This window comes from Bos javanicus, chromosome 14 (genome assembly GCF_032452875.1).
Source record: "Bos javanicus breed banteng chromosome 14, ARS-OSU_banteng_1.0, whole genome shotgun sequence".
Taxonomy (NCBI): domain Eukaryota; kingdom Metazoa; phylum Chordata; class Mammalia; order Artiodactyla; family Bovidae; genus Bos; species Bos javanicus.
In genome coordinates, this window is record NC_083881.1 from 73,671,257 (window position 1) to 73,699,212 (window position 27,956).

Sequence of the window (27,956 nt, forward strand, 5' to 3'; positions counted from 1 at the left end):
ACCAACTCCCGGAGTTCACTCAGACTCATGTCCATCGAGTCAGCGATGCCATCCAGCCATCTGATCCTCTGTTGTCCCCTTCTCCTCCTGCCCCCAATCCCTCCCAGCATCAGAGTCTTTTCCAATGAGTCAACTCTTCGCATGAGGTGGCCAAAGTACTGGAGTTTCAGCTTTAGCATCATTCCTTGACCAGTTCCTACGTCCTTTTTGCACCAGAGCTATGCTGAGTTTGAGGTACCTACAGAAATTCCATCTAGGTGTGTCCACAGGCTGGAGTGCAAGGGAGGGACGGAAGAGATAGACTTGGGGGTTATACCAAGTGGGATCAAATCTATGAGCTCAGATGAGAGGGCTCGGCGAGCTCTAAATAGAAGGAAAGAGCGCCTGAGGAACACTAACCTTAGAGTCTAGGCAAAAAGAAGAAAGGAAAGCAGCATGAGAAGGAGTCATCTGGTACGGCTAATCCTTAAGAATGTTCTTCGGTGTATCTTTTCGAGAAGTCGCTAGCCCAGGTGTCTGGCGCTCAATTAAAGACTTCTGGGTCAGAAGTGGCATTCTGTCGAGGTTGGGCTTTTATACTTAATTCCTTAAGTTCCTTAAGTACCAAACGACGACCTGAAACCTGCACGGAGATTTCACTACCCGGGGAGGTAAAAATGAGCAAAGCCTCCTTAACGCAGATGAAGAACTCTTTTCCCTCTAATATCACCACAGTGGCTGTGGATATAAACCATCAGAGGTTACTGCAGAAACAGCCAACAGGTATTGGGCGAGAATCCAAGCGGCTGGCTGACTGGGACCGGGCCTGTCACTGCCCTGACAGGCAGGCACGCCTGCGCCTCCTAGGAAGGCCGGGAAGGCCCCTGCAGGGTTCCTCGCGCATTACCCAACTCTCCACCTCACTGCAGCCCCTGTCCTTCTCTGGCGCCCCCATAGTCTCTGCGGTTTCTCTCCTCCCAGAGGCTCCCTCAGCGCGTCAGCCCTCCAGACGCCGCCGCTACCCAGCCTCCTCATTACCCTGGCGGGGGCGGGGCGCTGTCCGTCACGGGGGCGGGGCCAAATATAGCTCGAGCCAGGCCCCGCCCCCACGTGCTGACGCCCCGCCCCCTCGGCCCCCGGAGAGGCGGCCTCCACTGTGTGGCGTCGGGAGTTTTCTCCCTCTTCACGGCGTCATCCTTCCGTCAGCGAGCCCTCAGCTTTTTTTCCCTGAGGCCCTCTCCTGCCCCTCGAGAGAACGCGGCGAGTCAGGCCACGCGCGCGGGGCGCTATGAAGGTCCGTCGCCTGACTAGCGCGGCCGCCGCGGCGGCGGAGCCGCAAGCCGGTTGAGGAGGGCCCGGCGCTGGGCCGAGGCATGTGGAGCGCCGGCGGCAGCCTGCTCCAGTCGCTGCCCCGGCTTCTGCAGTACGCCGCCGCCCTCCCGGGCCACACCGAGCCGCCGCCGCCAGCCGGCTGGGCCCTGCCGCGGGCGGCCGGCGGGGACGGCCCGGCGGAGCGTCTGCCCCCGCGCGGGGGCGGGGCGAGCGCGGCGGCGGTGGCGGCGGCCGCCCCGGGGGCGCTGCTCGGCGCCTGTCTGGAGCGCCACGCTCCGTCCGACGCCTCAGAGCTGCCGGGGCCGGGCGGGGCGTTAGCGGGCGGCCCGGGGAGCGGCGGCGTGGTGGTCGACGTGGCCGAGGTGAGAAGCTGGCGCTGCTGCTGCCTCGGCAGCACCTGTTGGTGCCGGAGCCTGGTGCTGGTCTGCGTGCTGGCCGCCGTGTGCTTCGCTTCCCTGGCCCTGGTCCGCCGCTACCTGCAGCACCTCCTGCTCTGGGCCGAGAGCCTCGACTCGCTGCTGGGGGTCCTGCTCTTCGTCGTGGGCTTCATCGTGGTCTCGTTCCCCTGCGGCTGGGGCTACATCGTGCTCAACGTGGCGGCCGGCTACCTGTACGGCTTCGTGCTGGGCATGGGGTTGATGGTGGTGGGCGTCCTCATTGGCACCTTCATCGCCCACGTGGTCTGCAAGCGGCTGCTCACCGCCTGGGTAGCCGCCAGGATCCAGAGCAGCGAGAAACTCAGCGCCGTCATCCGCGTCGTGGAGGGGGGCAGCGGCCTCAAAGTGGTGGCGCTGGCCAGGCTCACCCCCATACCTTTCGGGCTGCAGAACGCAGTGTTCTCGGTAAGTGGCGTGCCACTGGGCTGTTCTCCCAAGTCTTTTTGTTTGTTTTGAGCGATCTTGGGGCGGCCCTGGGAGGGTGCTCCGTCCTGTGGAATGCCGGCAGAGGAGTGACATTAACAGAAGTGGAAATTACTTTCTGACGTACCCTGAGACATTTCAAACAGATAAAGCCAATCTGTGTCGGGCCCCCTCAATAGGAGATTTGGTAGAGAAAGAACTACTCCTTTTTTGACATATGAATTTGGTTAGAAATGAGCTCTCTCAACTACGAGAGGAGAGGAGTAGAAATATCTATTTTAAACATTTGTCATCTTACTCTGTAGCAGCTGTCGCACCAGTCAGGGAATAAATAAAGGCTGGCTTTCCCTCTAACTTGCCAAAATGCATCCAGTATTTTAGCTCAGGTTTTTAACAATGTGGGGCTAACGGAAGAGTTTGGGTAAATAGAGGAGAAAGTAGACTCTATTTTGGAGTTTCCTAAAATTTTTAATAGGATTTTTTTTCATCGAGTAATTTGCTTTTTTAATACAGTGTAATAAGGGGGGAAGCCTCCTTTTTACCTTTCTTTGGAGGAATTCATTTTAAAATCACTTGGTAGTGGATAAAGCAAAATTGGACAGGTAACCTTTTTCCCAATTGAGAATATATGTCTTTTTATACACCTTGTACACTTTTTTTTTTGTCTTGTATTCATATCCTTTGCTTATTCAGTTAAGGTGTTTTTAACTAATGTACATCGCGTTGTAAATGATTGAGTAATGGAAACACTGCTAGTAAATGATTGAAGAATGGAACTCTGCTACTGAGGACCATCCCATTGGGGAAAAAAAGGATCCAGTGTTTACAAACTTAGTGTCTTCAGCGCATGCTGTATGCTAAGTCACTTCAGTTGTGTCCATGGACTGTAGCCCACCAGGTTCCTCTGTCCATGGGATTCTCCATGCAAAAATGCTAGAATGAGTTGCCATTCCCTTCTCCAGGGTATCTTCCTGACCCAGGGATCGAACCTGTGTCTCTCATGTCTCCTGCATTGGCAGGCAGGTTCTTTACCACTGGCTATGTGCCCTTGCTTTCCTCTTTTTTAAGGTGAAGGGGTTAAACTAGTTACTGTGTTCTTCAAATTCAGTGATTCTGAAGTTCAAAGAATTTTCATATAGATGCCCAGAAACTCAACCCAACTAGACCTAAAAAAAAAACTCTGTGTGAAGAAAGAGTTTTAGCACTCAAATCCACAGGAATCATTAGTGAACCTGACAAATTTGTTTCAAAAATAGTTATTTCTAGAAACTTTCTCATTTTGTTTTATGTTAAGAATATTTCTAACCAACCTACCCTTTTCTTTTTAAATGCCTTTTGCAAATCTCATGTTGATTCTAACCAACTGCAGCAATGACTAGAGTGAGGCTTGAGGCGACATGGAAATAGATAAGGAGTTTTCTGTACACGGAAAGTTTGATGTTTACAGGTGGTTTAGTAAGTTCTCTTCCTTAAATTTTTACCTTTTCACAGCTTCCTATAAGCTTGAATTTTGACCCAGCCTTGGCTAATAATCGATCAAGTATCCTTAAACTTTGAAAGAGAGTTGGAACTAAGGAACCTGAATAGTTTCATTCTGTTAGTTTGCATCCTCTCCAGTATAGCTTATTTCCTTGTGCATTTTCTTGTCTACCAACTGTGTGCCTACTGTCCTGGACTGCTTCCACATATTATTTCTAATCTTTAAACTAGTTCTATGGAGAGTGATTATACATATATTATAGATTATTATCTAATAGTCCGGAACACAGGGCTGATGATCTGAAATTCTGCTGTCTCCATAGAATTCGCCATAGAATCTGAATCTGTTGCCCCTCGGTCAAGTTGCTTATCCTCTTTATGGTTCACTTTCTTATATGCAAAATGGGAAGGTAATGTTACCTTCTTTATAGGATTATTGAGACAATTGCTTAAATAAATGCTACTAAGCCTGGAATAACAAACATTCTGGCTTTTGTCGTCATTCAATTCAGTTCAGTTCAGTCACATCCAACTCTTTGCAACCCCATGAACCGCAGCACACCAGGCCTCCCTGTCCATCACCAACTCCCAGAGTTTACTCATGTCCATCGAGTCGGTGATGCCATCCAGCCATCTCATCCTGTGTCATCCCCTTCTCCTCCTGCCCTCAATCTTTCCCAGCATCAGGGTCTTTTCAAATGAGTCAGCTCTTCGCATCAGGTGGCCAAAGTATTGAAGTTTCAGCTTCAGCATCGGTCCTTCCAATGAACACCCAGGACTGATCTCCTTTAGGATGGACTGGTTGGATCTCCTTGCAGTCCAAGGGACTCTCAAGAATCTTCTCCAACACCACAGTTCAAAAGCATCAATTCTTTGGTGCTTGCTCAGCTTTCTTTATAGTCCAACTCTCACATCCATACATGACCACAGGAAAAACCGTAGCCTTGACTAGACAGACCAAGTAATGGTCGACTAAGTGATGTCTCTGGTTTTTAATATGCTGTCTAGGTTGGTCATAACTTTCCTTTCAAGGAGTAAGCGTCTTTTAATTTCATGTCGTCATTACTGTTGTTATTATCCAGGATCACCTAGGTACTAAATAATTGTTTGCAGATAGAGTCTTAACCCATGACTCCATTTCTTCATTTTATATTTTGTCCTGGGTACATAATGTGGGCTCATTATAATTTGTTAATTAAAACTATATAAGTTTTAAAAAATAATCAAATATATTAAACATGTAATTTATACTTTGTACTTGGAAGTAATTTAAGGTAATTAATTGAAAACGAACTTGACAAGAGGCAGATCTCAGTTTGGCCTTGTGGGGTCAAGAGAAAAGAAGGAAAAAAGAAAACTGGCCTCTTGAAATAGGTATTATTGGCATAGTTTAACTGAGGAAGACATGGAGGCATCCGGGAGCTTGTTCAAGATCACCCAGCTACCAAGTGGTAATGGTGGTGATGGTTCAGTAGCTAAGTCATATCCGACTGTTTGTGACCCCACATACTGCAGCATGCCAGGCTCCTCTGTCCTTCACTATTTCCTGGAGTTTGCTCATATTCCTGTCCGTTGAGTCATTGATGCTATCTAACCATATCATGTTCTGCCATCCCCTTCTCCTTTAGCCTTCAATCTTTCCCAGCATCAAGGTCTTTTCCAATGAGTTGGCTTTTCACATCAGGTGGCCAAAGTATGGAAGTTTCACCTTCAGCATCAGTCCTTCCAATGGATGTTCAAGGTTGATTTCCTTTAGGACTGACTGGTTTGATCTTCTTGCAGTCCAGAGGACTCTAAAGAGTCTTCTCCAGCACCACAATCCAGGTTCCTATGTAATGCTGTTCTTTATAGCATTGGACTTTACTTTCACCACCAGACACATCCACAGCTGAGCATCGTTTCCACACTTTATTCTTTCTGGAATTATGAGTAATTGCCCTCCTCTCTTCCCGGTAGCTTATTGGACTCCTTAAATGGCAACCCACTCCAGTACTCTTGCCTGGAAAATCCCATGAACAGAGGGGGCTGGTAGGCTATAGTCGATGGGGTCGCAAAGAGTTGGACACAACTGAGTGACTTCACTTTCTTTCTTCTCTTTCTGACCTGGGGCGCTCATCTTCCATTATCCTGTCTTTCTGCCTTTTCATACTGTTTATGGGGTTCTCGTGGTAAAAATACGGGAGTGGTTTGCTGTTTCCTCCTTCAGTGGGCCACATTTTGTCAGAACTGTTCACTGTGACCCATCCATCTTGGGTGGCCCTGCACAGCAGGCTCACAGCTTCACTGAGTTACATAGGCCCCTTTGCCTTGACAAGAGTGTAATCCATGAAGGGTCTCTAAGGACCAAGTGGTGGAGCTGAGTTATAAACCCCAGATTATCTGAAAAAGTTCATGGTACTGTGTCAAACTCTCACTCTTGGCCTTAAGCAAGGTGGCTTGTGGACCTATTGGATATAGTCTATATCTTGTTCATTTCTTGTTTTTAACTATCTACATAATAGCTTCTGCAACTGAAACTGTTTACTGAATTCACCCAGGGTATGTGAGTGAAAAAAAAGCTTAGTTAATGCTGATTTTTATTTTAGCTTGGCTTTTGCTTCTGCCTTCTAGAACCTCTTTCTGATTCTATCCTTTCTGTCCTTATACCCCTATGGCTACCCAAAGCTGCCCCCTTTCCAGGCATATTTCTTTTTCTTCTTCCCTACCTGTCTTTTAAAATTGTCCTTCCTCCTCTCCATTCCAGTTAAAACTCATCTTCAGTGTCCATGATTGACTGACCTTTAATCAATGCTCATGAGGAAAGGTAGTGGTCATGAGAGGCACAGGGTTTGGAAATAGACAGTCCTTGACAATCTATGCTGAGTTATGAGGCTCAAATAAGCTAATGCAGGGAAGGCATTGAGTATTTGCCTGGCACATGCTCATTTCTCAAAAATTAATAGCAATTATTATTATGGTGGAGGTAGTTTTTATATTTTAGAGGCAGGAGCCGATTGTAAAAGATGAATATATAGAAGAAGGAAAAAGGCTCTCCCTTGCTTGCTGTCTGTTCTTAACTTTCTTTCCTGCTCCCATGTGCGCTAAAAAGGGATGAACAAATTGACACTTCACTTTTGAAATGGAAATTAAATACATAACACTTTATAGTATGAATTGTTAGATCATAAGAAATATAATTTCTGAAGTACATTTTAGAATCATTTCTACTTTTTAAAATGTACTCATTTTTCCTGTGGGAAATAAAGGCCCCCATCTACCAACGTTTTTGATGTAATCTTGAATCTGTAGGTATTATTGTACATTAAGACAGATTTCTAGATGTGTTGTCTGTGAGTGTTTCTAAGTACTGTTCTTATCTGGGCACATATCTAGAATGACTGTTTCTTACTGCTTCACTCAGGATAGGCTAAATGGTGCTACAACAACAACCCCCAAACCTCACTGGGTTGAAAAGCAAAAGATTTGTAAAAAGTGCAGCTTATATTATTATTTATAGTGAAGGGAGATAAATTTAATTTATATTTTGAATTCCACTTTTATGATTTGGAGGGCTATATATGCTCCTAGCATTTATGATATATCCTTTAAAAAATGTTTTAATTAAGTAGACTCTATATTGCATATGATGCCATATTTTTCCTCATGATTTCTCATAAATATATGTTCCTTAAGTATTAAAAAAAAAAAAAAAAAGCAAAGGTTTGTTTCCTTACTTGGCGCAGATCCAGGTTCAGCTTTGGGGAAGGAGTCGGGAGTCTCTGCTTTATGTTATTTTTATTTGGGGATCCAGGTTGACAGAGCCACCGTCTTTCACTTGGTGTATGTGACATAGTGAATTCTGTACGGATTTTTAATGCTTTCACCTAGAAGTAATCTCACTCTTTACTAGCCTGAACAAGTGGCATGGCCACAGCTGACTTCACAGAGGCAATGTGTGTGCCGGGAAGGAGCGAGAAGTTGAGTGTTTGGCAGTAGTCTTTGACTCTGGCCCTTGACTTCTGGATCCTGCCTCCCAGATCCTTGAGTCCAGTCCACTGCCACAACTCTGGCAGCATTTCAGCCTCAGCCTCCTATCTAGTCTCCAGCAAGGATTTCCAGTTTTTTCTCCCTCCAGAATGATCTTTGTAGAATGCAAATCTAATCTTGGTACTCCATGTAGGGAAACCATCAAGTGGGTTTTCTTTCCCCTCAGGACATTTTCCCAACCCTCAGCTTTCTTCTAGCCTCTCTCTTGCTGCTGCTGCTGCTTGCTAAGTCGCTTCAGTCATGTCCGACTCTGTGCGGCCCCATAGACGGCAGCCTACCAGGCCCCGCCATCCCTGGGATTCTTCAGGCAAGAACACTGGAGTGGGGTGCCTTCTCCAAGCCTCTCTGTCTTATCATTCCACAATTACTAAGTACCCCTTAATATGTTAATGTATTTCATCCTCAACATTCTAAGAGGTAAACATGATTATTTCTGACTTAAACATAGCAGATTTTGTCTGTAGCCTCAAAACTTCAGGATTTCCTTTTTGTTGATAAAGTTGAAAACCGTAAGCATTCATAAAAATAACTATTTAGAAAGCATTAATGCATCATTGTAAAGTCTCTTGTAAGATACTCCCGTGGAGATATCTGGACTTCAACAGTTTAAAGCTACCACCTGTGAAATATCAACTTTAATCCAAATATGGTGGTTTGGTGGCGGTTTAGTTGCTAAGTCATGTCCGACTCTTGTGACCCAATTGACTGTAGCCTGCCAGGCTCCTCCGACCATGGGATTCTTAAGGCAAGAATACTGGAGTAAGTAGCCGTTTCCTTCTCCAGTAGATCTTCCTGACTCAAGAATTGAACCTGAGTCTCCTGTATTGCAGGCAGATTCTTCACCGCCTGAGCTTGGAGGGAAGCCCCTGTTAATCCAAATATATTACATAATAAGTGGTTCTAATGGGTAACAGTATGCATATTGGTGCTTGCAACTTCTAAAAGGGTTTGATGTTGTTGTTACTGTTGTTCCACAGGAGAGCCTAAAAATTATTCTCTTTTTTCACTTTGATCATAGAAAAACTTAATTCCACATGGGAAATGTTTTCATGGTTGAAACCTCAAATAAAAGCATAAAACATAGCATGGAAGATCCTCTTGATCATATGTTGTATAGCACTTTACAGGATGTAGAGAAAATTTGCATATATTTTACATATATACTATCGCTTAATCATAACTTTGAGGAGTTACCAGTGACTTACAGGCAGTTACATAGAGGACAAAATATCACATACTTGAAGTCAGACTTAGTTCTGACCTTTACTCTGACATCTTGAGCTACTCTTCGAGCCATGCTTTCTGTTGTGAAATGTGTTTGCCATTACCTGCTGCATAGCTGTGATAAAATGTATAGCTTGCTCATTACTTACTATTTCCTTCTCTCCATCCTCTGCATTCCAAGATAAGGACATTGAAACTGAGAGAATTTTTTTTTCTTTTTAAGTTAACCATTTTTTTATGTTGTACTTAGCAGTTGCCAGGCACTGTTGTTCTAACATGTACACATTACTTACTTAATGTTCATATGAACCCTAATTCTCATATTGAACTAAGGCAGTTGAGGCAGAGTGGTGAAATAGATAGCCTAGGACCCATGTACCTAGCAGCTGGTAGGTACCATTTACCTAGCAGTTGGAAAATGGTAGAGCCATGAACTTACCTGAGGCTCTGTTGTTAATCCGAGAAGATCAGCAGAGAGCTTTCTGGTTTCTCAGAGATCTCCTGGTTCTAATTCCAGAGCACTAGCCCTGGGACCTCCCATGTGTCACGCACTGGGCCAGGTTCTCCACAGTTGAATCAGGCATCATCCTAGGGAGATAACTGGAAAAAATATCAAAAGAATAATGTTTTGTGTGTGTGTGAGAATTACATGAAATTCAGATTTCAGCATCTGTAAATAATGTTATTGGAATACAGCCATGCTTATTCGTGGATGTATAGTTTGTAGCTCTTTTTAAGCTAAAACATCAAGGTCGAGTAGTTGTGACAAAACCCCTATGGCCTGCAAAGCCGAAAATATTTCCTACCTTGGACTTTACAGAAGTTTGCATTAGAGCTATAAACAGTCACTGTAGTAAAATAACCACCAAGTCCAAGCCCCTGAAACTGTAAGAAGAGTCCCATAAGCTCCCATATATATCTTTTTACCTTTGTATTTAACAAAAGCCTTTAAATAAATAAATAAATAAATATATATATATATATATATATATATATGTATGTATGTATGTATGTATTGTGGGTAAAATGAAAAAATAAATAAAAGGAAAAAAAAAAAGAAATGAGTAAATATAAAAGTGGAAGGCCTGACCCATCAGCCTGGCTCACTTCTCAGTAGAACCATTTTGAAGAATTTTATGTTACCAAACTGTTAGTTACTTTGGCTATTTTTATTAGCCCCGAGTAGGTTAGAAGCAGCAACAGAGAGTGTTTTTGCTTGTTTGGGGGGAGGGCAGGGAGCTGTTAAACTGGTGTACTGGCTAAAATAATGATGGTAAAATAAGATTAAAAACAGAGTTGAAGCAAATATAACTAAACTGTATTGTATTTCCCTAGAATTTGCCTTGAGTAATCAAGAAAAAGATAAATTGCTTCTAATAATTTAGTTCACAATTGAACTGAAATTTACTGCAGTTAAATAAAAATATTTTTTTGACGAGTGACTATGAGACCAGAAAAATGGTAAAATCTTAGTCTCATGGACTGTTTGGGGACATTTAGTTCTGTCTCAGGTCCTGTGTGACTTTGGTGAAGTCATTTAATGATCTGGCCTCCAATTATCATTATTTGTAAAATTAGAGAGGTTAGACAGGGTCTCAGAGTTTACTCTTAAAAAGACAAATGTTCTGAGTAACTATTTAACATTACTTTGTATGTAACAGTTTGGTGATGGTATGTTTTATAAAAATGTTTTTTCATCTTAAAGTCTTATTCTGTGTATGAGTCACAATACACACTGTGCCAGCTTAACTAATGATTAGTTCTTCTTGCTGTTAAAGCATACTGATTCTTCTTACTATTAGTATCCTGATTCATTGCCATTGGTACAGTTCAGATGGAATAGATGACAGAGACACAGCCTGTTTTGAAGGAGCTTGGAGTCATTAAGTCTGAAGGTTGAGATATAATGACCAAGTTGAAAAATGCCTTGCCACCTCATCCGTAGACCTCACAGAATCACTGAATATAGCTGGCTGTTACTTCCTTAAAACTGTGTTCTCTTTGTGTCTCTTCAGTCATCTCACCAGCTTCTGTGGTTTTCATGGTCGTATATAGGGTTAGAATTCACAAACCTGTATATCTAGCCTATTGTATCATAGTAACAAATAGAGTATATCTTATTACCCCTTCCTAGATTAAAATGTCTTTGGAGGCAGAGAGTCTTATTAAAAATTATTTTAAAAGTGTTTTTTTTTTCTGCCTATGAATAAGTATTCATTGTAAAAACTTTGAAAAGTATAGTAAGTATAAGGAGGAAAACATTCAGCATTTTAGTGTTTATTTTTCTAGTCTTTTCACTTATCAGTGCATGTGTTTTCTTTATATAACATTGTGAGTGAATGTTGTAAATGATTTCTGAGACTTTTTACTGAATGTAATGAACATTTTGATCATTAAGTATAGTACAGAATGACTTTCATGACCGCACAGTCATTTTGTACTTTGCATGTTGATGAATCTGAACTTCATTCTTATGGCAATAGGAAAAAGTTTAAGCGGGATTGGATTTGCCCTTTTTTAAAAGATATCTGCAAAATTTAACTTAGGTTGTGAGTGGTGGTGGGTAGATCTAACGTATCAAGACCAAAGAGGAGGAGACTGAACAAGAATAGGAACAGATGACGGGTAGATTTCTTACGGACGTAGAAGGTAGAATCTGTAAGAAAGAGTAGATGATTGGTTGTGGGGATGAGGGAAGAGTGCTGTCTGTCTAGGTAGGGCAGCTAAGATTGGAAACATGAAAAGGAGTATTTTGAGGAGGGAAGAGAATGATAGTATTTTTCCTTAAAGCAGTTTTTAAAATTTCATGTTTCTAGAAGTGAAAGCTGGTTGCCATTTGTTAACTCTTTCTCCCTCCTTTCTGTTTCTGAAATACTGATAGTATTTTGAGGATATACATTATAAAATATAATTCATCAGTAATAAGTAGATGAAAAGATCAAACTGCAGTCACTTTAACTTCTTTTGACCATTCCTTAAAAATTATTATGGGGATTCATGATTTTTTATGCATAATATTACTAAATATATGTTTTAATTGAAATTTATACTAATATAACTTTGTCAATAACCAACATTGCTTTTATATAAACTAGGAAACACACCTCTACAGGAAGGTGTGATTTGCCAAAACTAATGTCGTTTCACAAAACTATGGATAAAATTTGAGGTCTTCCATACACAGATCACCTTTATATTCTTCATTCGATCTGTGTCAAGATATTCTGTGTAAAAATGATAAAGTTTTTTAGTTTGTTAAGGCCTGTAAAGCCATTGTGTAAACAGTTGTAAATGGAGAAGGTAGAGGAACTGTGTAGGCAGGGTTGCCAGAGGAGCTGTGCTTTGTACCGTGTCTGAGGTTCAGTGCGCATTCAAGTGATCATCTGTACATTCAAGTGATAATAAGAATAATAAGAGTTCTGTTATTATCAGCTTCAAAAATGTGTGTTCAGTGAAGAATCAGTTCTTACTCTTTAAGATTAAGGGTTTTTTCCCCTCTTTTTTCTTCCCTTCAGATGGGCACTTTGTTTTCAGGATCTGTCTGGTATGTGGTAATATTCTACAGTAACCCTTACCCACCAAGGCAAGTGAATTACATCTCCAAGTGAATCACAGTACTTCTGGGCATAAGAATGTGTGTGCTTTCACGGTGCTTCTGGAGTTCTGAAAGTATGGGAGGGTGGCAATCAGGGAGCATTCACCATCCCTGAAAGCCACACTGAAGTATTTCTGATCATAGAAGCTAACCAGCAGGATAACACTGACATCCTAGATTGAGATTTCTGAGTCTTTGGAGTAGGAAAACAGTCCTGAGTCAAGTCCCCAGGGTATAATAGGCAGGACTTCCCAGTAGGATTATTCTGGGTTCACATTGAGTGTCTTTTGGGAAAGTAGGATAAGGAGACATATTTTTTTAAAGTCAGTGGGTAGGACTTCCCTGCTGGACCAGTGGTTAAGAGTCTGCCTGCCAGTGCAGGGCACACAGGTTCGATCCTTGGTCCTGGAAGATCCCACATGCTGTGGGGCAGCTAAGCCCATCTGCCACCACTGCTGAGCCTGTGCTCGGAGCCCATGGGCAGCGGCTGCTGCAGCATCCGCACTCTAGAGCCCATGCTCCCCAACAAGAGACGCCCCCACCGCACGGCAAGGACTGCCCCCACTCACCACAGCTAGAGAGAGCCAGTGTGGACGAAAGATAATAAATAAATGATTTTACAGAATGTCCATGGGTAAAGGCTTTCTAGGGAAAGAAGGTTGGATGGATCTCTTTGTGAGATCAAGTGCTGTACGTTAACTATGTTTGTCCAAGATTGGATGCAGATGTCTGAGTATGATCTTGGCTTATAGGAAATGTGATATTAGGATAATTTAAAATTTGTTTATCTTTAATACACTTAGTTTGAAAACTGTGTGTGCCTGTGTACATTATTATTTTGATATATTGGCTAAATTATTTGATGTGCTAGCAAAACAGTTTTACTGTGATTGGCTGAAATTAGTTTCTTTGCTTTATTTAGCTATGCAGCTTTTCAAAAAAGAACTATATGTAAATCATAACACTTCCTTTTTCTGTAGGGTGAGATTTGGTAATGAAAGGTTTGGTAAACTTTCATGTATGCTTTGGACAAAGGTCTCATTAAAAGAGTTAAGTGGCAGAGTTGTTTCAGATTTATAATATCTGTTCTTAAAATAGCCATTTAGATGTTATTGCTGTCATCCATAAATGTCAAATATATATTTTCTTTAGGGAAACTTTAATTACATTTAAAGATTATGAACTGAAGCTTTGCATTCTGACATTTTAAATACTTACTTAGAAAATAACTTGCATAACACATAATATTACTATAATATAATTTTATGACATTGATTTTTGTCATATTTACTTACTTTATACATTGGACATGTTTAATTCTAAAGAAAGTTTTTCCATTACTGCAAGTGCCCCAAACTGGCAGAGGAACTTTCCTAAAACTTAGCCCCGTTCATGTCATTCTTGGATTACGTTCCTCAGAGCTTTTCTGCTGAGTACAAACTCATTCCCCAAGTGTCCTCTCAAAGACTTGCCCTGTCTTTGTTCTGCAGGAGCGCCTTGCACTTTAAACACTCCAGACTACACTGCTGACTACTGATAACCCTGCATTGCCCTCACCCTGAGTGCCATGCTGACCCCATTCATTCCCTTCCTGGAACCCCTTCCCTTCTCCATTCCACCGTCTTCCCCTGTGAAGCCCATGTTCAGCTTGTGACGTTCAGTTCAAATTCCTCTTATCCCACAGTGTTGCCCTTTGGCCCCCACTCCTACAGAGATTTTAGTCCCTGTTTACTCTGTAATACTTCCCACGCAGTTCTTCTCAAGGCTCCCCTTCTGCCTGTGTGTACTTGTCAGTGTGCAAATTCTTCAAGGTAAAAGTTGTGTCATTGTGTCTATCTCTGGCAGATACCTTCCAGAGCATCTTGCAGTCACTGAGTCAGTCATTGTTTAGCAGAATCTTAACAACCAGTCACACTGCAGAATTCTTTCTAAATCAGCAGTGGTGTGTCTGCTACTAATCACCTATGAGTAGAGATGAATGTAGCTTTACATAATTTTAGGTTAGACTACAGTTGTAGAATAACCTATAACTCATTAAAACACCAGATTTTAATATTAATAAAAATAAAATTTAATAAAGTGGCCACTAGCTTTCTTATATAACAGCAATACCCAGATAAAGATATGGAAGTTATTCTCAAAATTAATGGCTGTAGTAACAACTATGGGCTTCTCAGTTGGTGCTAGTGATAAAGAACCCACCTGCCAATGCAGGAGACATAAGAGATGCAGGTTCGATCCCTGGATCAGGAAGATCCCCTGGAGGAGGGCATGGCAACACACTCCAGTGTTCTTTCCTGCCTGGAGAATCCCATGGTCAGAGGAGCCTGGGGGGCTGCAGTGCATAGGGTCACAAAGAGTCAGACATGACTAAAGTGCCTGAGTACACACACACAATATCTGTAACATAAAATATTTAGAAATAAACTAATAAGAAATGCTTGATATATATAAATAAAACCACCAAATTTTAGTAATAAATATGGAAGATTTAAAGTTATTATAAAAACATTTCTTGATAAAAATACTGAATATTCTGGAGGTTGCATCTCTATCCAGATTAATTTATAAATTTATCTTAATCCTAGTATAATATTTACTAGTTTTTTGAATGACAGAGTGATCCTAAAAAGTATTCGCAAAAATGAATAGGTAAGAATAGTTATGGAAGTTTTAAAAAGAAGAGTAAGAAAAGGAATTTGAAAGTTAGAAATTCCTTGTGAGATATTAAACTGATAGTCTTTACAATAATTTGGTTTCAACACAAGATTTAAGATATCAGTAGACATGTTGATGTATGGCAGAACCATCACAATATTGTAATTATCCTCTAATTTAAAATATATATAAAAGATTATCAGTGGACAGTATTAGAACCCCAAATAGGCTCCTTTAAATACAGTAACTTTATTTATAATAAACATCACAAGTTGCTGAAGAAGTTACTGATTATTCAATAAATGATACTAGGAAAATTGGCTACTGGGGAATGGCAGGAGTAAGGATATATCATCAACCTTTAATTCTAATAAATTGCAGAAGGAATTGGTGGTAAATATTAAAGAGGAAAATATACTGAGAAAAGAAATATAGGGAGAAATTTAATAATGGGATCTGAAAAGACTTTCTGAAGCTAAAAGCAATGGAAGATCAGAGGAAACAATAATATTTGGTTATATAAATTTAGAAATGTTTGTATGTCTAAATAAAAAATAAGAGACAGTTCAGAGGAAAATACTTGCTACATATTATGGACAAAAGTTGGTGACAGTAGTGGTAAAGAACCTGCCTGCCTGTGCAGGAGACATAAGAGATGTGGGTTTCATCTGTGGATCTGGAAGATCCCCTGGAGAAAAACATGGCAGCCCACGCCAGTGTTCTTACCTGGAGAATCCTGTGGACAGAGGAGCGTGGCAGGTTGTGGTCCATAGGTTTGCAAAGAGTCTAACGCAACAGAAGCAACTTAGCACACAGCATGGGCAAAGGTTGCCTTTTTATACAAAGAATAAATGTCATGAATAAATAAGAAAACACTTTAACATTTCAGTAAAAATGAATAAATGTGAACAAATAAAGCCATCAAAGAAATGTAAATAGAAAAGTGCATATTTAAAACTAACGTAAATTAAAATTACAGTAAGGAAGTGTTAGTCGCTCAGTTGCCCCCAACTTTGTGACCCCGTGGACTGCAGCCCACCAGGCTCCTCTGTCCATGAGATTTTCCGGGCAAGAATACTAGAATGGGTTTCCATTTCCTTCTCCAGGGGATCTTCCCTACCCAGGGATCGAACCCAGATCTCTTGCACTGCAGGCAGACGCTTTACTGACTGAGCTACAAGGAAAGCCAGATTAAACAATAATTGAAATCATTTTTACCCCTCTCAAACTAATGCATGTGTGCATGCTCAGTCATGTCTGACTCTTTGCAACCCCATGGAACTAAGGATTAAAATTTAAAACTTTTAATTGGCCAGAGTATGATGAAATGGTCACACATACGTTACTCACTGATAAGAATGTCAATCAGTGTGAACTTTTTGGGAAAGCAGTTTTTACTGTTTGATCTAGTTACTCCATTCCTAATGATCTATCCTAAAATATGGAGTTGCATATTCTATTATTCTTGCTGTGTAACAGATGACTGCAAAATTGAATAGCTTCAGATCAGATCAGATCAGATCAGTCGCTCAGTCGTGTCCGACTCTTTGCGACCCCATGAATCGCAGCACGCCAGGCCTCCCTGTCCATCACCAACTCCTGGAGTTCACTCAGACTCACGTCCATCGAGTCAGTGATGCCATCCAGCCATCTCATCCTCTGTCGTCCCCTTCTCCTCTTGCCCCCAATCCCTCCCAGCATCAGAGTCTTTTCCAATGAGTCAACTCTTCGCATGAGGTGGCCAAAGTACTGGAGTTTCAGCTTTAGCATCATTCCTTCCAAAGAAATCCCAGGGCTGATCTCCTTCAGAATGGACTGGTTGGATCTCCTTGCAGTCCAAAGGACTCTCAAGAGTCTTCTCCAACAGCACAGTTCAAAAGCATCAATTCTTCGGTGCTCAGCCTTCTTCACAGTCCAACTCTCACATCCATACATGACCACAGGAAAAACCATAGCCTTGACTAGATGAATCTTTGTTGGCAAAGTAATGCCTCTGCTTTTGAATATGCTATCTAGGTTGGTCATAACCTTCCTTCCAAGGAGTAAGTGTCTTTTAATTTCATGGCTGCAGTCACCATCTGTAGTGATTTTGGAGCCCAGAAAAATAAAGTCTGACACTGTTTCCCCATCTATTTCCCATGAAGTGATGGGACCAGATGCCATGATCTTCGTTTTCTGAATGTTGAGCTTTAAGCCAACTTTTTCACTCTCCTCTTTCACTTTCATCAAGAGGCTTTTTAGTTCCTCTTCACTTTCTGCCATAAGGGTGGTGTCATCTGCATATCTGAGGTTATTGATATTTCTCCCGGCAATCTTGATTCCAGCTTATGTTTCTTCCAGTCCAGTGTTTCTCATGATGTACTCTGCATATAAGTTAAATAAGCAGGGTGACAATATACAGCCTTGATGAACTCCTTTTCTTATTTGGAACCAGCCTATTGTTCCATGTCCAGTTCTAACTGTTGCTTCCTGACCTGCATATAAATTTCTCAAGAGGCAGATCAGGTGGTCTGGTATTCCCATCTCTTTCAGAATTTTCCACAGTTGATTGTGATCCACACAGTCAAAGGCTTTGACATAGTCAATAAAGCAGAAATAGATGCTTTTCTGGAACTCTCTTGCTTTTTCTATGATCTCTGGTTCCTCTGCCTTTTCTAAAACCAGCTTAAACATCTGGAAGTTCACGGCTCACGTATTGCTGAAGCCTGGCTTGGAGAATTTTGAGCATTACTTTACTAGTGTGTGAGATGAGTGCAATTGTGCGGTAGTTTGAGCATTCTTTAGCATTGCCTTTCTTTGGGATTGGAATGAAAACTGACCTTTTCCAGTCCTGTGGCCACTACTGAGTTTTCCAAATTTGCTGGCATATTGAGTGCAGCACTTTCACAGCATCGTCTTTCAGGATTTGAAATAGCTCAACTGGAATTCCATCACCTCCACTAGCTTTGTTCGTAGTGATGCTTTCTAAGGCCCACTTGACTTCACATTCCAGGATGTCTGGCTCTAGGTCAATGATCACACCATCGTGATTATCAGGATCATGAAGATCTTTTTTGTACAGTTCTTCTGTGTATTCTTGCCATCTCTTCTTAATATCTTCTGCTTCTGTTAGGTCCATACCATTTCTGTCCTTTATCGAGCCCATCTTTGCATGAAATGTTCCTTTGGTATCTCTGATTTTCTTGAAGTGATCCCTAGTCTTTCCCATTCTGTTGTTTTCCTCTATTTCTTTGCATTGATTGCTGAAGAAGGCTTTCTTATCTCTTCTTGCTATTCTTTGGAACTCTGCATTCAGATGTTTATATCTTTCCTTTTCTCCTTTGCTTTTCACTTCTCTTCTTTTCACAGCTATTTGTAAGGCCTCCTCAGACAGCCATTTTGCTTTTTTGCATTTCTTTTCTATGGGGATGGTCCTGATCCCTGTCTCCTGTACAGTGTCACGAACCTCATTCCATAGTTCATCAGGCACTCTATCTATCAGATCTAGGCCCTTAAATCTATTTCTCACTTCCACTGTATAATTGTAAGGGATTTGATTTAGGTCATACCTGCATGGTCTAGTGGTTTTCCCTACTTTCTTCAATTTCAGTCTGAATTTGGCAATAAGGAGTTCATGGTCTGAGCCACAGTCAGCTCCTGGTCTTGTTTTTGCTGACTGTATAGCTTAATAAACATTTAATATCTCACAGCTTCTGTCAGTCGAGAATTCCTGTACAGAATAGCTATGCTGTGCTTAGTTGCTTAGTCATGTCCAGCTCTTTGCAACCCCGTGGACTGTAGCCCACCAGGCTCCTCTGTCCATGGAGATTCTCCAGGCAGGAATACTGTAGTGGGTTGCCATGCCCTCCTCCAGAAGATCTTCCCAACGCGGGGATCGAACCCAGGTCTCCCACATTGCAGTCAGATTCTTTACCAGCTGAGCCACAAGGGAAGCCCAAGAATATTGGAGTGGGTAGCCTATCCCTTCTCTAGGGGATCTTCCCAATCCAGGAATCGAACTTGGATCTCCTGCATTGCAGGCGGATTCTTTACTAACTGAGCTACCAGGGAAGCCCACAGAATAGCTAGGTGCCTCTAATTCAGGTTGTCTCACAGTACTCAAGATGTTGACCAGAGCTGCAGCCACCTTATGACACAACTGAGGAAGAATCTGCTTCCAGGCGCTCTCAGGTGGCCGTTGGCAGCTCTTAGGCATTTACTAGCTTTTGGCTGAAGACATCAATTCCTTGCTGTAGCAGAGACCTCTCCAAAGAGCTACTTACAGCATGGTAACTTACCTTCCTGAGGGAGAGATGGAGGTCTTGTTATTTTTGTAACCTAATCTTGGAACTAACATCTCATCACTTATGTGATAGTCTATTTGCCAGAAGAAAGCTCTAGGTCCAGCCCACACTCTAGGGCAGAGGATTACACAAGGGCATGAATACCATGAGATGGATTTACTGGAAATAGTTTAGATACTGACTCCCATACAGGTTATACACAAAGGTTTTCATACAGGTTTTAAAAAATTTGTAATAGCCAAAGAATACATAGTCACATGTACACAAAGAAACAATTAAGGAAGCAGTTTAAATGTTCCACAGGAAAAGAATGGTTAAATTGTGCTATGTAGTATAAATGTATAATGATACTTTGTACCTTTTTGAGTGCTGATCATGTGCCAGGCATTTGTTAAGATATTTACACATATCGCACGTTTTACAGATGGAAAAACTGACATTCAAAGACTGTACTTAAATGTCATTTTAGAGTTAGAGTTACCTGGCTTCAAAACCCAGTGACCACATTGCTGTTTAGGTTTATGAAGAATATTTAGGGGCTTCCCTGGTAACTCAGCTCGTAAAGAATCTGCCTGCAGTGCAGGAGACCCCGGTTTGATTCCTGGGTCCGTAACATCCCCTGGAGAAGGGTTAGGGTACCCACTCCAGTGTTCTTGGGCTTCCCTGGTGGCTCAGATGGTAAAGAATCTGCCTGCAATGTGGGAGACCTGGGTTCGATCCCTGGGTTGGGGAGATCCCCTGGAGAAGGGCATGGCAACCCACTCCAGGATTCTGGCCTGGAGAAATCCTCGTGGACAGAGGAGCCTGGCGGGCTACAGTCCATGGGGTCGCAAAGAGTCTGAAACGACTGAGTGACTAAGCACAAAAACAAGCATGAAGAATATTTAATGACATGAGGAAGACTTTAAAAACTGTTTCTACAAAGTGATGTGTGTGTCTGCACCTTTTTATTTATGTGTAAGAAAAAAACAATAGTCACACATGTCAGCTTTCAATGACAGCAATAGAATGTTAAAATTTTTCTTTAACTTTTATTTCGTTGTAGATCTTTTACATTCTGTATATATTCCATGTATAATCATGTTTAAAAATCAGAACGCTTTGAAAAGTAGTTCAGCTCTCTCTGCTTCTGAAAGAAAACTGCTAGGAAGACTTGCATGCACAGTTCTATGTGACACTGAAGTTTTACTTGGTAATGAATCATCCCGTTTAATGCTCCTCTAGATCACTGACCTCTCCTTACCCAACTATCTGGTGGCGTCTTCAGCTGGCCTGCTTCCTACCCAGCTCCTGAATTCTTACCTGGGCACCACCCTGAGGACCATGGAGGATGTCATTGCAGAGCAAAGCGCTAGTGGATATTTTGTTTTTTGTTTACAGGTGAGTTTAAGGCCAAGGCTTGCCTTTTTTTGTTGTCTCTTAGTTTAACTCTAAGAAATTTCACTGAAAATAATTTGATTTTTTTCTTTTTCACATCTTTTATTATTCTTTCAACACTATTTCATATTTTGACATTTACATTTTTAATCTTGTGAATATGTGGAAATATATAGAACTGAATTGACACTTATTGAAAATTTTCTAAGCACAAAAAAGGGAATGACAGAAATAGGGTTCTTTTTGCAGTGATTATTTTTAAAATCATGACTAAATCAAATATTCTGAATTTATATGAATTATTGTTAATACTGTGTTTCTAAAGGTAGTTTTAATGAGATTTGATGAAGTTGGGTTTTTAATCTTAGTTACTTTATATCTTTAAATTTTGAAGATACTGAACTTTTCTATTGATATTTTTTAGATTATTATACTGGCAATGTAAATTTCTTTCTAGGACAATTTGATGTGAACAAATTTTTTTAGAAACTATTGCTTTATATAAAGTATAAAAGTATTATTCTATTTCAAGTTCAAATAATATTTGTATAATAGATTAGTACTACTGTGCAAATTATAATATAGTTTGAGGTACGTATAATTTCATATAAGAGATTGATAAAAGGGGAAAATCCTGCTAAGTAGGCGGATTTATTCAGTGCCTTAAATTACATGCTGAAGGAGTTAAAACTTCATTTGCTTGTAACACATTTCATTCCTAGGATTTACCAAAATATAAAATTATTATTTTTGATAGTTTAGTAAGATGGTGATGATGATGATAGCTAATATTTATTGAATGCTTTATATGCCATATATTTAAGCTCATTTAATGCCTACCAAAACCTTAGTAGGTATATACTTATTATCTATTATCAAAGCCAATTGTGTGTTCAGTAATGTTACATTGGTAGCTTGAAATTGGTCATGACAGGGGGTATTTACAATTATGGAAATTGGCAAGTGTTCTAAATCAAGCCTGCCACCTCTGATCCCTAAGATCAGAGGTGTGTGTTTACCAGCACACCATTAGATAGTAATTTGTGCAAGGGGTAGAATTAGGATTTGAACAAAGGCAGTTGGTTCTAGAGACCATGCTCATAAGTCTACTGAGCAGATAATACCAGTTAGATAGCTGACTTAGTGATCTCCTGAACTGTAAGTTTTAATTTATACTGCTTTTGAATATATGGTATCATGTTACAGATTTACTCTTAATGCTATTATTCTCAAGTTTTTGAGGCACTATATTGTTTCAAAAATACTATGATAAAGTTAGAGGTAATTTTCTTTGTGCTTAGACAGTACAAATTTAGTAAACAAAATGAGCCCAGGAATATTTACATTAAACTATAAATAAGCTTGTCAGAAGACTTGCTTTAACATAAATTTTGTAATATTTATGATATTCAGAAAATCAGTTTTTATTTTCCTTTACTGTTTTTTTCTTCACAGCTACATTTTCTAAAAGATAACCTGCTCTACGTTTAGAGTTTTTGTTATAGTTGGTTTATTTTTATTAATGTAACATGCTAATCACATATTAAACTTTCTATGAGTTATGTCAGTCAGTCAGTTCAGTTGCTCAGTCATGTCTGACTCTTTGCAACCCCATGGACTGCAGCACACCAGGCTGTGTCCATCACCAATTTCCAGAGCTTGCTCAAACTCACATCCATTGAGTCGGTGATGCCATCCAACCATTTCATCCTCTGTCGTCCCCTTCTCCTCCTGCCTTCAATCTTTCCCAGCATCAGGGTCTTTTCCAATGAGTCAGTTCTTCGCATCAGGTGGCCCAAGTATTGGAGTTTCTGCTTCAGCATCAGTCCTTCCAATGAATATTCAGGACTGATATCCTTTAGGATTGACTGATTGGGTCTCCTTGTAGTCCAAGGTACTCTCAAGAGTTTTCTCCAACACAACAGTTCAAAAGCATCAATTCTTTGGTGCTCAGCTTTCTTTATAGTCCAACTCTCACAGCCATACATGACTACTGGAAAAACTGTAGCTTTGACTAGATGGATGTTTGTCGGCAAAGTAATGTCTCTGCTTTTTAATATGCTATCTAGGTTGGTCGGAGCTTTTCTTCCAAGGGGCAAGCATCGTTTAATTTCATGGCTGCTGTCACCATTTGCAATGCTTTTGGAGCCCCCAAAAATAAAGTCTGCCACTGTTTCCACTGTTTCCCCATCTATTTGCCATGAAGTGATGGAACCAGATGCTGTGATCTTAGTTTTTTGAATGTTGAGTTTTAAGCCAACTTTTTCACTCTCCTCTTTCTCTTTCATCAAGAGGCTCTTTAGTTCTTCTTCACTTTCTGCCATAAGGGTGATGTCATCTGCATATCTGAGGTTATTGATATTTCTCCTGGCAATCTTGATTCTAGCTTGTGCTTCATTCAGCCCAGCATGAATGAATTCACATGATGTACTCTGCATGTAAGTTAAATAAGCAGGGTGACAATATACAGCCTTGATGTACTCCTTTCCCAATTTGGAACCAGTCCATTGTTCCATATCCAGTTCTAACTGTTGTTTCTTGACCTGCATAGAGATTTCTCAGGAGGCAGGTAAGGTGGTTCAGTATTCCTATCTCTTGAAGAATTTTCCAGTTTGTTGTGATCTACACAGTCAAAGGCTTTGGTATAATCAATAAAGCAGAAGTAGATGTTTTTCTGGAATTCCCTTGCTTTTTGATGATCCAGTGATTGTTGGCAATTTGATCTCTGGTTCCTCTGCTTGAACATCTGGAAGTTCACAGTTCATGTACTGTTGTAGCCTGGCTTGGAGAATTTTGAGCATTACTTGGCTAGCATGTGAGGTGAGTGCAATTGTGCGGTAGTTGAACATTCTTTGACATTGTCCTTCTTTGGAATTGGAATGAAAACTGACTTTTCCAGTCCTGTGGCCACTACTGAGTTTTCCAGGTTTGCTGGCATATTGAGTGCAGCACTTTCACAGCATCATCTTTTAGGATTTGAAATAGCTCAGCTAGAATTCCATCGTCTCCACTAGCTTTGTTTGTAGTGATGCATCCTAAGACCCACTTGACTTCACATTCTGGAATGTCTGGCTCTAGGTGAGTGATCACACCATTGTGGTTATCTGGGTCATGAAGATCTCTTTTGTATAGTTCTTCTGTGTATTCTTGCCACCTCTTCTTATCTTCTGCTTCTGTTAGGTCCATACCATTTCTGTCCTTTATTGTGCCCATCTTTGCATGAAATGTTCCCTTGATATCTCTAATTTTCTTGAAGAGATTTCTAACCTTTGCCATTCTATTGTTTTCTTCTATTTCCTTACACTGATCACTGAGGAAGGCTTTCTTATCTCTCCTTGCTATTCTTTGGAGCTCTTCATTCAAATGCGTGTATCTTTCCTTTCTCCTTTGCGTTTAGTTTCTCTTCTTTTCTCAACTATTTATAAGGCCTCCTCAGTCAACCATTTGCATTTTTGCATTTCTTTTTCATGGGGATGGTCTTGATCACTGTGTTCTGTACAACATCACAAACCTCCATCCATAGTTCTTCAGGCACTTTACCTATCAGATCTAATCCCTTGAATCTGTTTGTCACTTCTACTGTATAATCGTAAGCGATTTGATTTAGGCCATAGATGAATGGTCTAGTGGTTTTCCCTAGTTTCTTTGACTGGGAGCTGACTATGGCTCAGATCATGAACTCCTTATTGCCAAAGTGTTATGTAGTATCTATGTTAATGATTTATGTTTATAATCATCCCAAGGTACTCTAAGATTCTGATGTACGCTACATTCTCAGATACATTTTTTAGTATATTTAAGTAATTTTATGTTTTTCTAGTTTCCTGAAAACAATTTAAAACATTTTTTTATGACATTGCAATTAGAATTCCTCATATTAGTAGCTTTCAGAAGATTTTCACTATTTGATACTTTATATTTCCATGCATCTTAGTAGATTACTCATATAATCAGTAAAATTGTAATAGAACAAAATAGTTCATGCATTTGTCAGTGTACTTCTTAAAATATAGGATCTTCTTTTTCTAAGGGATTTCTTACCCTTTAGCTTGAGTTGGAAAACTTAAGCTTAGGATACAAAACAAAAGGGAAAAAAAAAACACGTTTCTTAGCCCAGACATTTACAAAAAGCAACCACCACAAAGAAAATGTGAAGGCATATTTATGTCTTGATTTGATACATTGATGTTATTTATAGTTTATTTCAGGGAGTATTAAGTTTAGCTTAAAGAAGTATAGAACTCTGAACAAGGAACTCTGCTCAGGATTTTGTGGCAGCCTGGATCGGAGGGGAGTTTGGGGGAGAGTGGATACATGGATATGTATGGCAGAGTCCCTTTGCTGTCTTCCTGAAACTACCACAACATTGTCAATCAGCTGTACTTCAATATAAAATAAAAGGTTTAAAAGAAAATGGAGAGGAGAAAGATGTCATCTTGAAGGGAAAATTAGCATGGGGGGAATAAAAAAAGAATGAAGCACATGTTAAGGTTGAAAGAGTACAGTATCATGTTGTTCTTGTTGTTCAGTAGCTAAGTCATATCCAGCTGTTTGCAGACCCCTTGGACTGCAGTGTGCCAGACTCTGTCTCCTTTCTGGATTTTCTGTCTTGTTCCTCTGATCGATATTTCTAGTTTTGAGCCAGTACCATACTGTTTTGATGATTGTAGCTTTGTAATATAGTCTGAAGTCAGGGAGCCTAATTCCTCGAGCTGTTTTTCTTTCTCAAGATTGCTTTGACTATTTGGGGTCAAACTTCTTTTCCAGTTTGGATTCCCTTTACTTCTTTTTCCTCTTTGATTGCTATAGCTAAGACTTCCAAAACTGTGTTGAATGAATGTGGCAGTACTGGACATCCTCCTGTTGTTCCTGATCATAGAGGGAATGCTTTCAGCTTTCCACCATTGAATATGATGCTAGCTATCAGTTTCTCATATATGACCTTTATTATGTTGAGGTATGTACCCTCTGTGCCCACTTTCTGTAGAATTTTTACATAAATGAGTGCTGAATTTTGTCAAAAGCTTTTCTGCATCTATTGAGAGGATCGTATGTTTTTCACTTTTCAGTTTGTTGATACAGCGAATCACATTGATTGATTTGAAGATGTTGAAAAATCCTTGCATCCCGGGGATGAATCCCACTTGACCATGTATTTTAATGTATTGTTTAATATGGATTGCTATTATCTTGTTGAGGATTTTTGCATCTATATTCAACAGTGATACAAGCCTGTAAATTTCTTCTTTTGAAGGTATCTTTGTCTGCTTTTGGTATCAGGGTGATGGTGGCCTCACAAAATGAGTTTGGAAGTTTTCCTTCCTCTGCAGTTGTTTGGAACAGTTTCAGAAGGGTAGGTGTCAACTCTTCTCTAAATGTTTGGTAAAATTCACCTGTGAAGCTGTCAGGTCCTGGGCTTTTGGTTTTTTGGGAGGTTTTTAATCACAGTTTCAGTTTTAGCACTTGTGATTAGTCTGTTCATATTTTCTGTTTCTCCCAGGTTCAGTCTAGGAAGATTGTGCCTTTCTGAGAATTTGTCTGTTTCTTCCAGATTGTCCAATTTATTGGCCCATAGTAGTTTCTTGTGACACTTGCTTTTCTATGGAATCAGTTGTAACTTCTCCTTTTTCATTTCTTATTTTATTGATTTGAGTCAACTCCCTTTTTTTCTTGATGAGTCTGACTAAAAGTTTACCAATTTTGTTTATTTTTTCAAAGAACCAGCTTTTAGTTTCATTGATCTTTGCAGTTTTCTTTTTCTCTATTTCATCTATTTCTGTTCTAATCTTCATGATTTTTTTACTTCTAGTAACTTTAGATTTTGTTTTTTCTTTCTCTGGTTGTTTTAGGTGTAATGTTACATAGTTTACTTGAGATTTTTCTTGTTTCTGGAGGTAAGATTGTATTGCTGTAAACTTCTCTCTTAGAATGGCTTTTGCTGCTTCCCATAAGTATTGAAGTGTTATGCTTTTGTTTTCATTTGTCTCTAGGTATTTTTTATTTCCACTTTGATTTCTTTGGTGATCCTTTGGTTGTTTTGTAGCATATTGTTTAGCTACCATGTGTTTTGTTTTTTTAGATTTTTTTTATATAGTTTATTTCTAGTCTCAGCATTTTGATCAGACAAGATGCTTGATTTTGATTTTCTTAAATTTACTAACACTTGCCGTGTGGCCCAGCTTGTGATCAGTCCTGGAGAATATGCCTTTGCACTTGAGAAAAATGTGTAGTCTGCTGCTTTGGGAAGGAATGCTCTATAAAGATCAAAAAAAGCCCAGCTCATCCGAAGTGTCATTTAAGCCCTTTGATTCCTTGTTAGTTTTCTGTCCAGATGATCAGTTCATTGATGAAAGTGGGTTATTAAAGTCCTGCACTATGATTGTGTTACTGTTAGTGTCTCCCCTTATGGTTGTTAATATTTGCCTTACATATTGAGGTGATCCTATGTTGGGTGCATATATGCTGCTGCATCACGTCAGTCGTGTCCAACTCTGTGCAACCCCATAGATGGCAGCCCACCAGGCTTCCCCATCCCTGGAATTCTCCAGGCAAGAACACTAGAGTGGGTTGCCATTTCCTTCTCCAATGCATGAAAGTGAAAAGTGAAAGTGAAGTCGCTCAGTCATGTCCGACTCTAGCGACCCCATGGACTGCAGCCTACCAGGCTCCTCTGTCCATGGGATTTTCTAGGCAAAATTACTGGAGTGGGGTGCCATTGCCTTCTCCGGGTACATATATAGGTATTTATAATTGTTAAATCTTCTTGGATTGAACCCTTGATCATTATGTAATGTCCTTTGTCTCTTATAACCATCTTTTTATAAAGTATGTTTTGTCTGATATGAGTATTGCTACATCAGCTTTCTTACGATTTCCATTAGCGTGGAATACTTTCTTCTCATCTCCGTACTTTCAGTTTGTAAGCGTTCCTAGATCTGAGGTGGGTCTCTTGTAGACAGCTGTGTATATTGGGTCTTGTTTTTTTATCTACCCAGCCGGTTTATGTCTTTTGGTTGGTGCATTTAGTCCATTTACATTAAGGTAATTATTGATATGTATGACCCTATTACCATTTTCTTAATTGATTTTGGGTTTATTTTTTGTAAGGCTTTTCATTCTCTTGTTTGCTGACTAAAGAAGTTC

The 27,956-nt window shown here is 40.3% G+C and overlaps 1 protein-coding gene across 2 annotated transcripts in view; it reads left to right on the forward strand.

Moving 5' to 3' along the window:
• The first annotated feature begins 1,105 nt into the window (after positions 1–1,105).
• The window catches only part of TMEM64 (transmembrane protein 64), a 38,435-nt gene continuing 11,584 nt past the window's right edge, over positions 1,106–27,956 (forward strand). Inside the window, exons 1-3 of one of the 2 annotated variants that reach the window (XM_061439414.1) lie at positions 1,106–2,153; positions 20,661–20,816; positions 26,068–26,166. In XM_061439414.1, coding sequence (XP_061295398.1) covers positions 1,353–2,153; positions 20,661–20,816; positions 26,068–26,166 — 1,056 coding nt within the window. In that variant the 5' untranslated portion in view covers positions 1,106–1,352. The remainder of the gene's footprint in view (positions 2,154–20,660; positions 20,817–26,067; positions 26,167–27,956) is intronic. The other variant, XM_061439415.1, reaches the window with a different exon arrangement.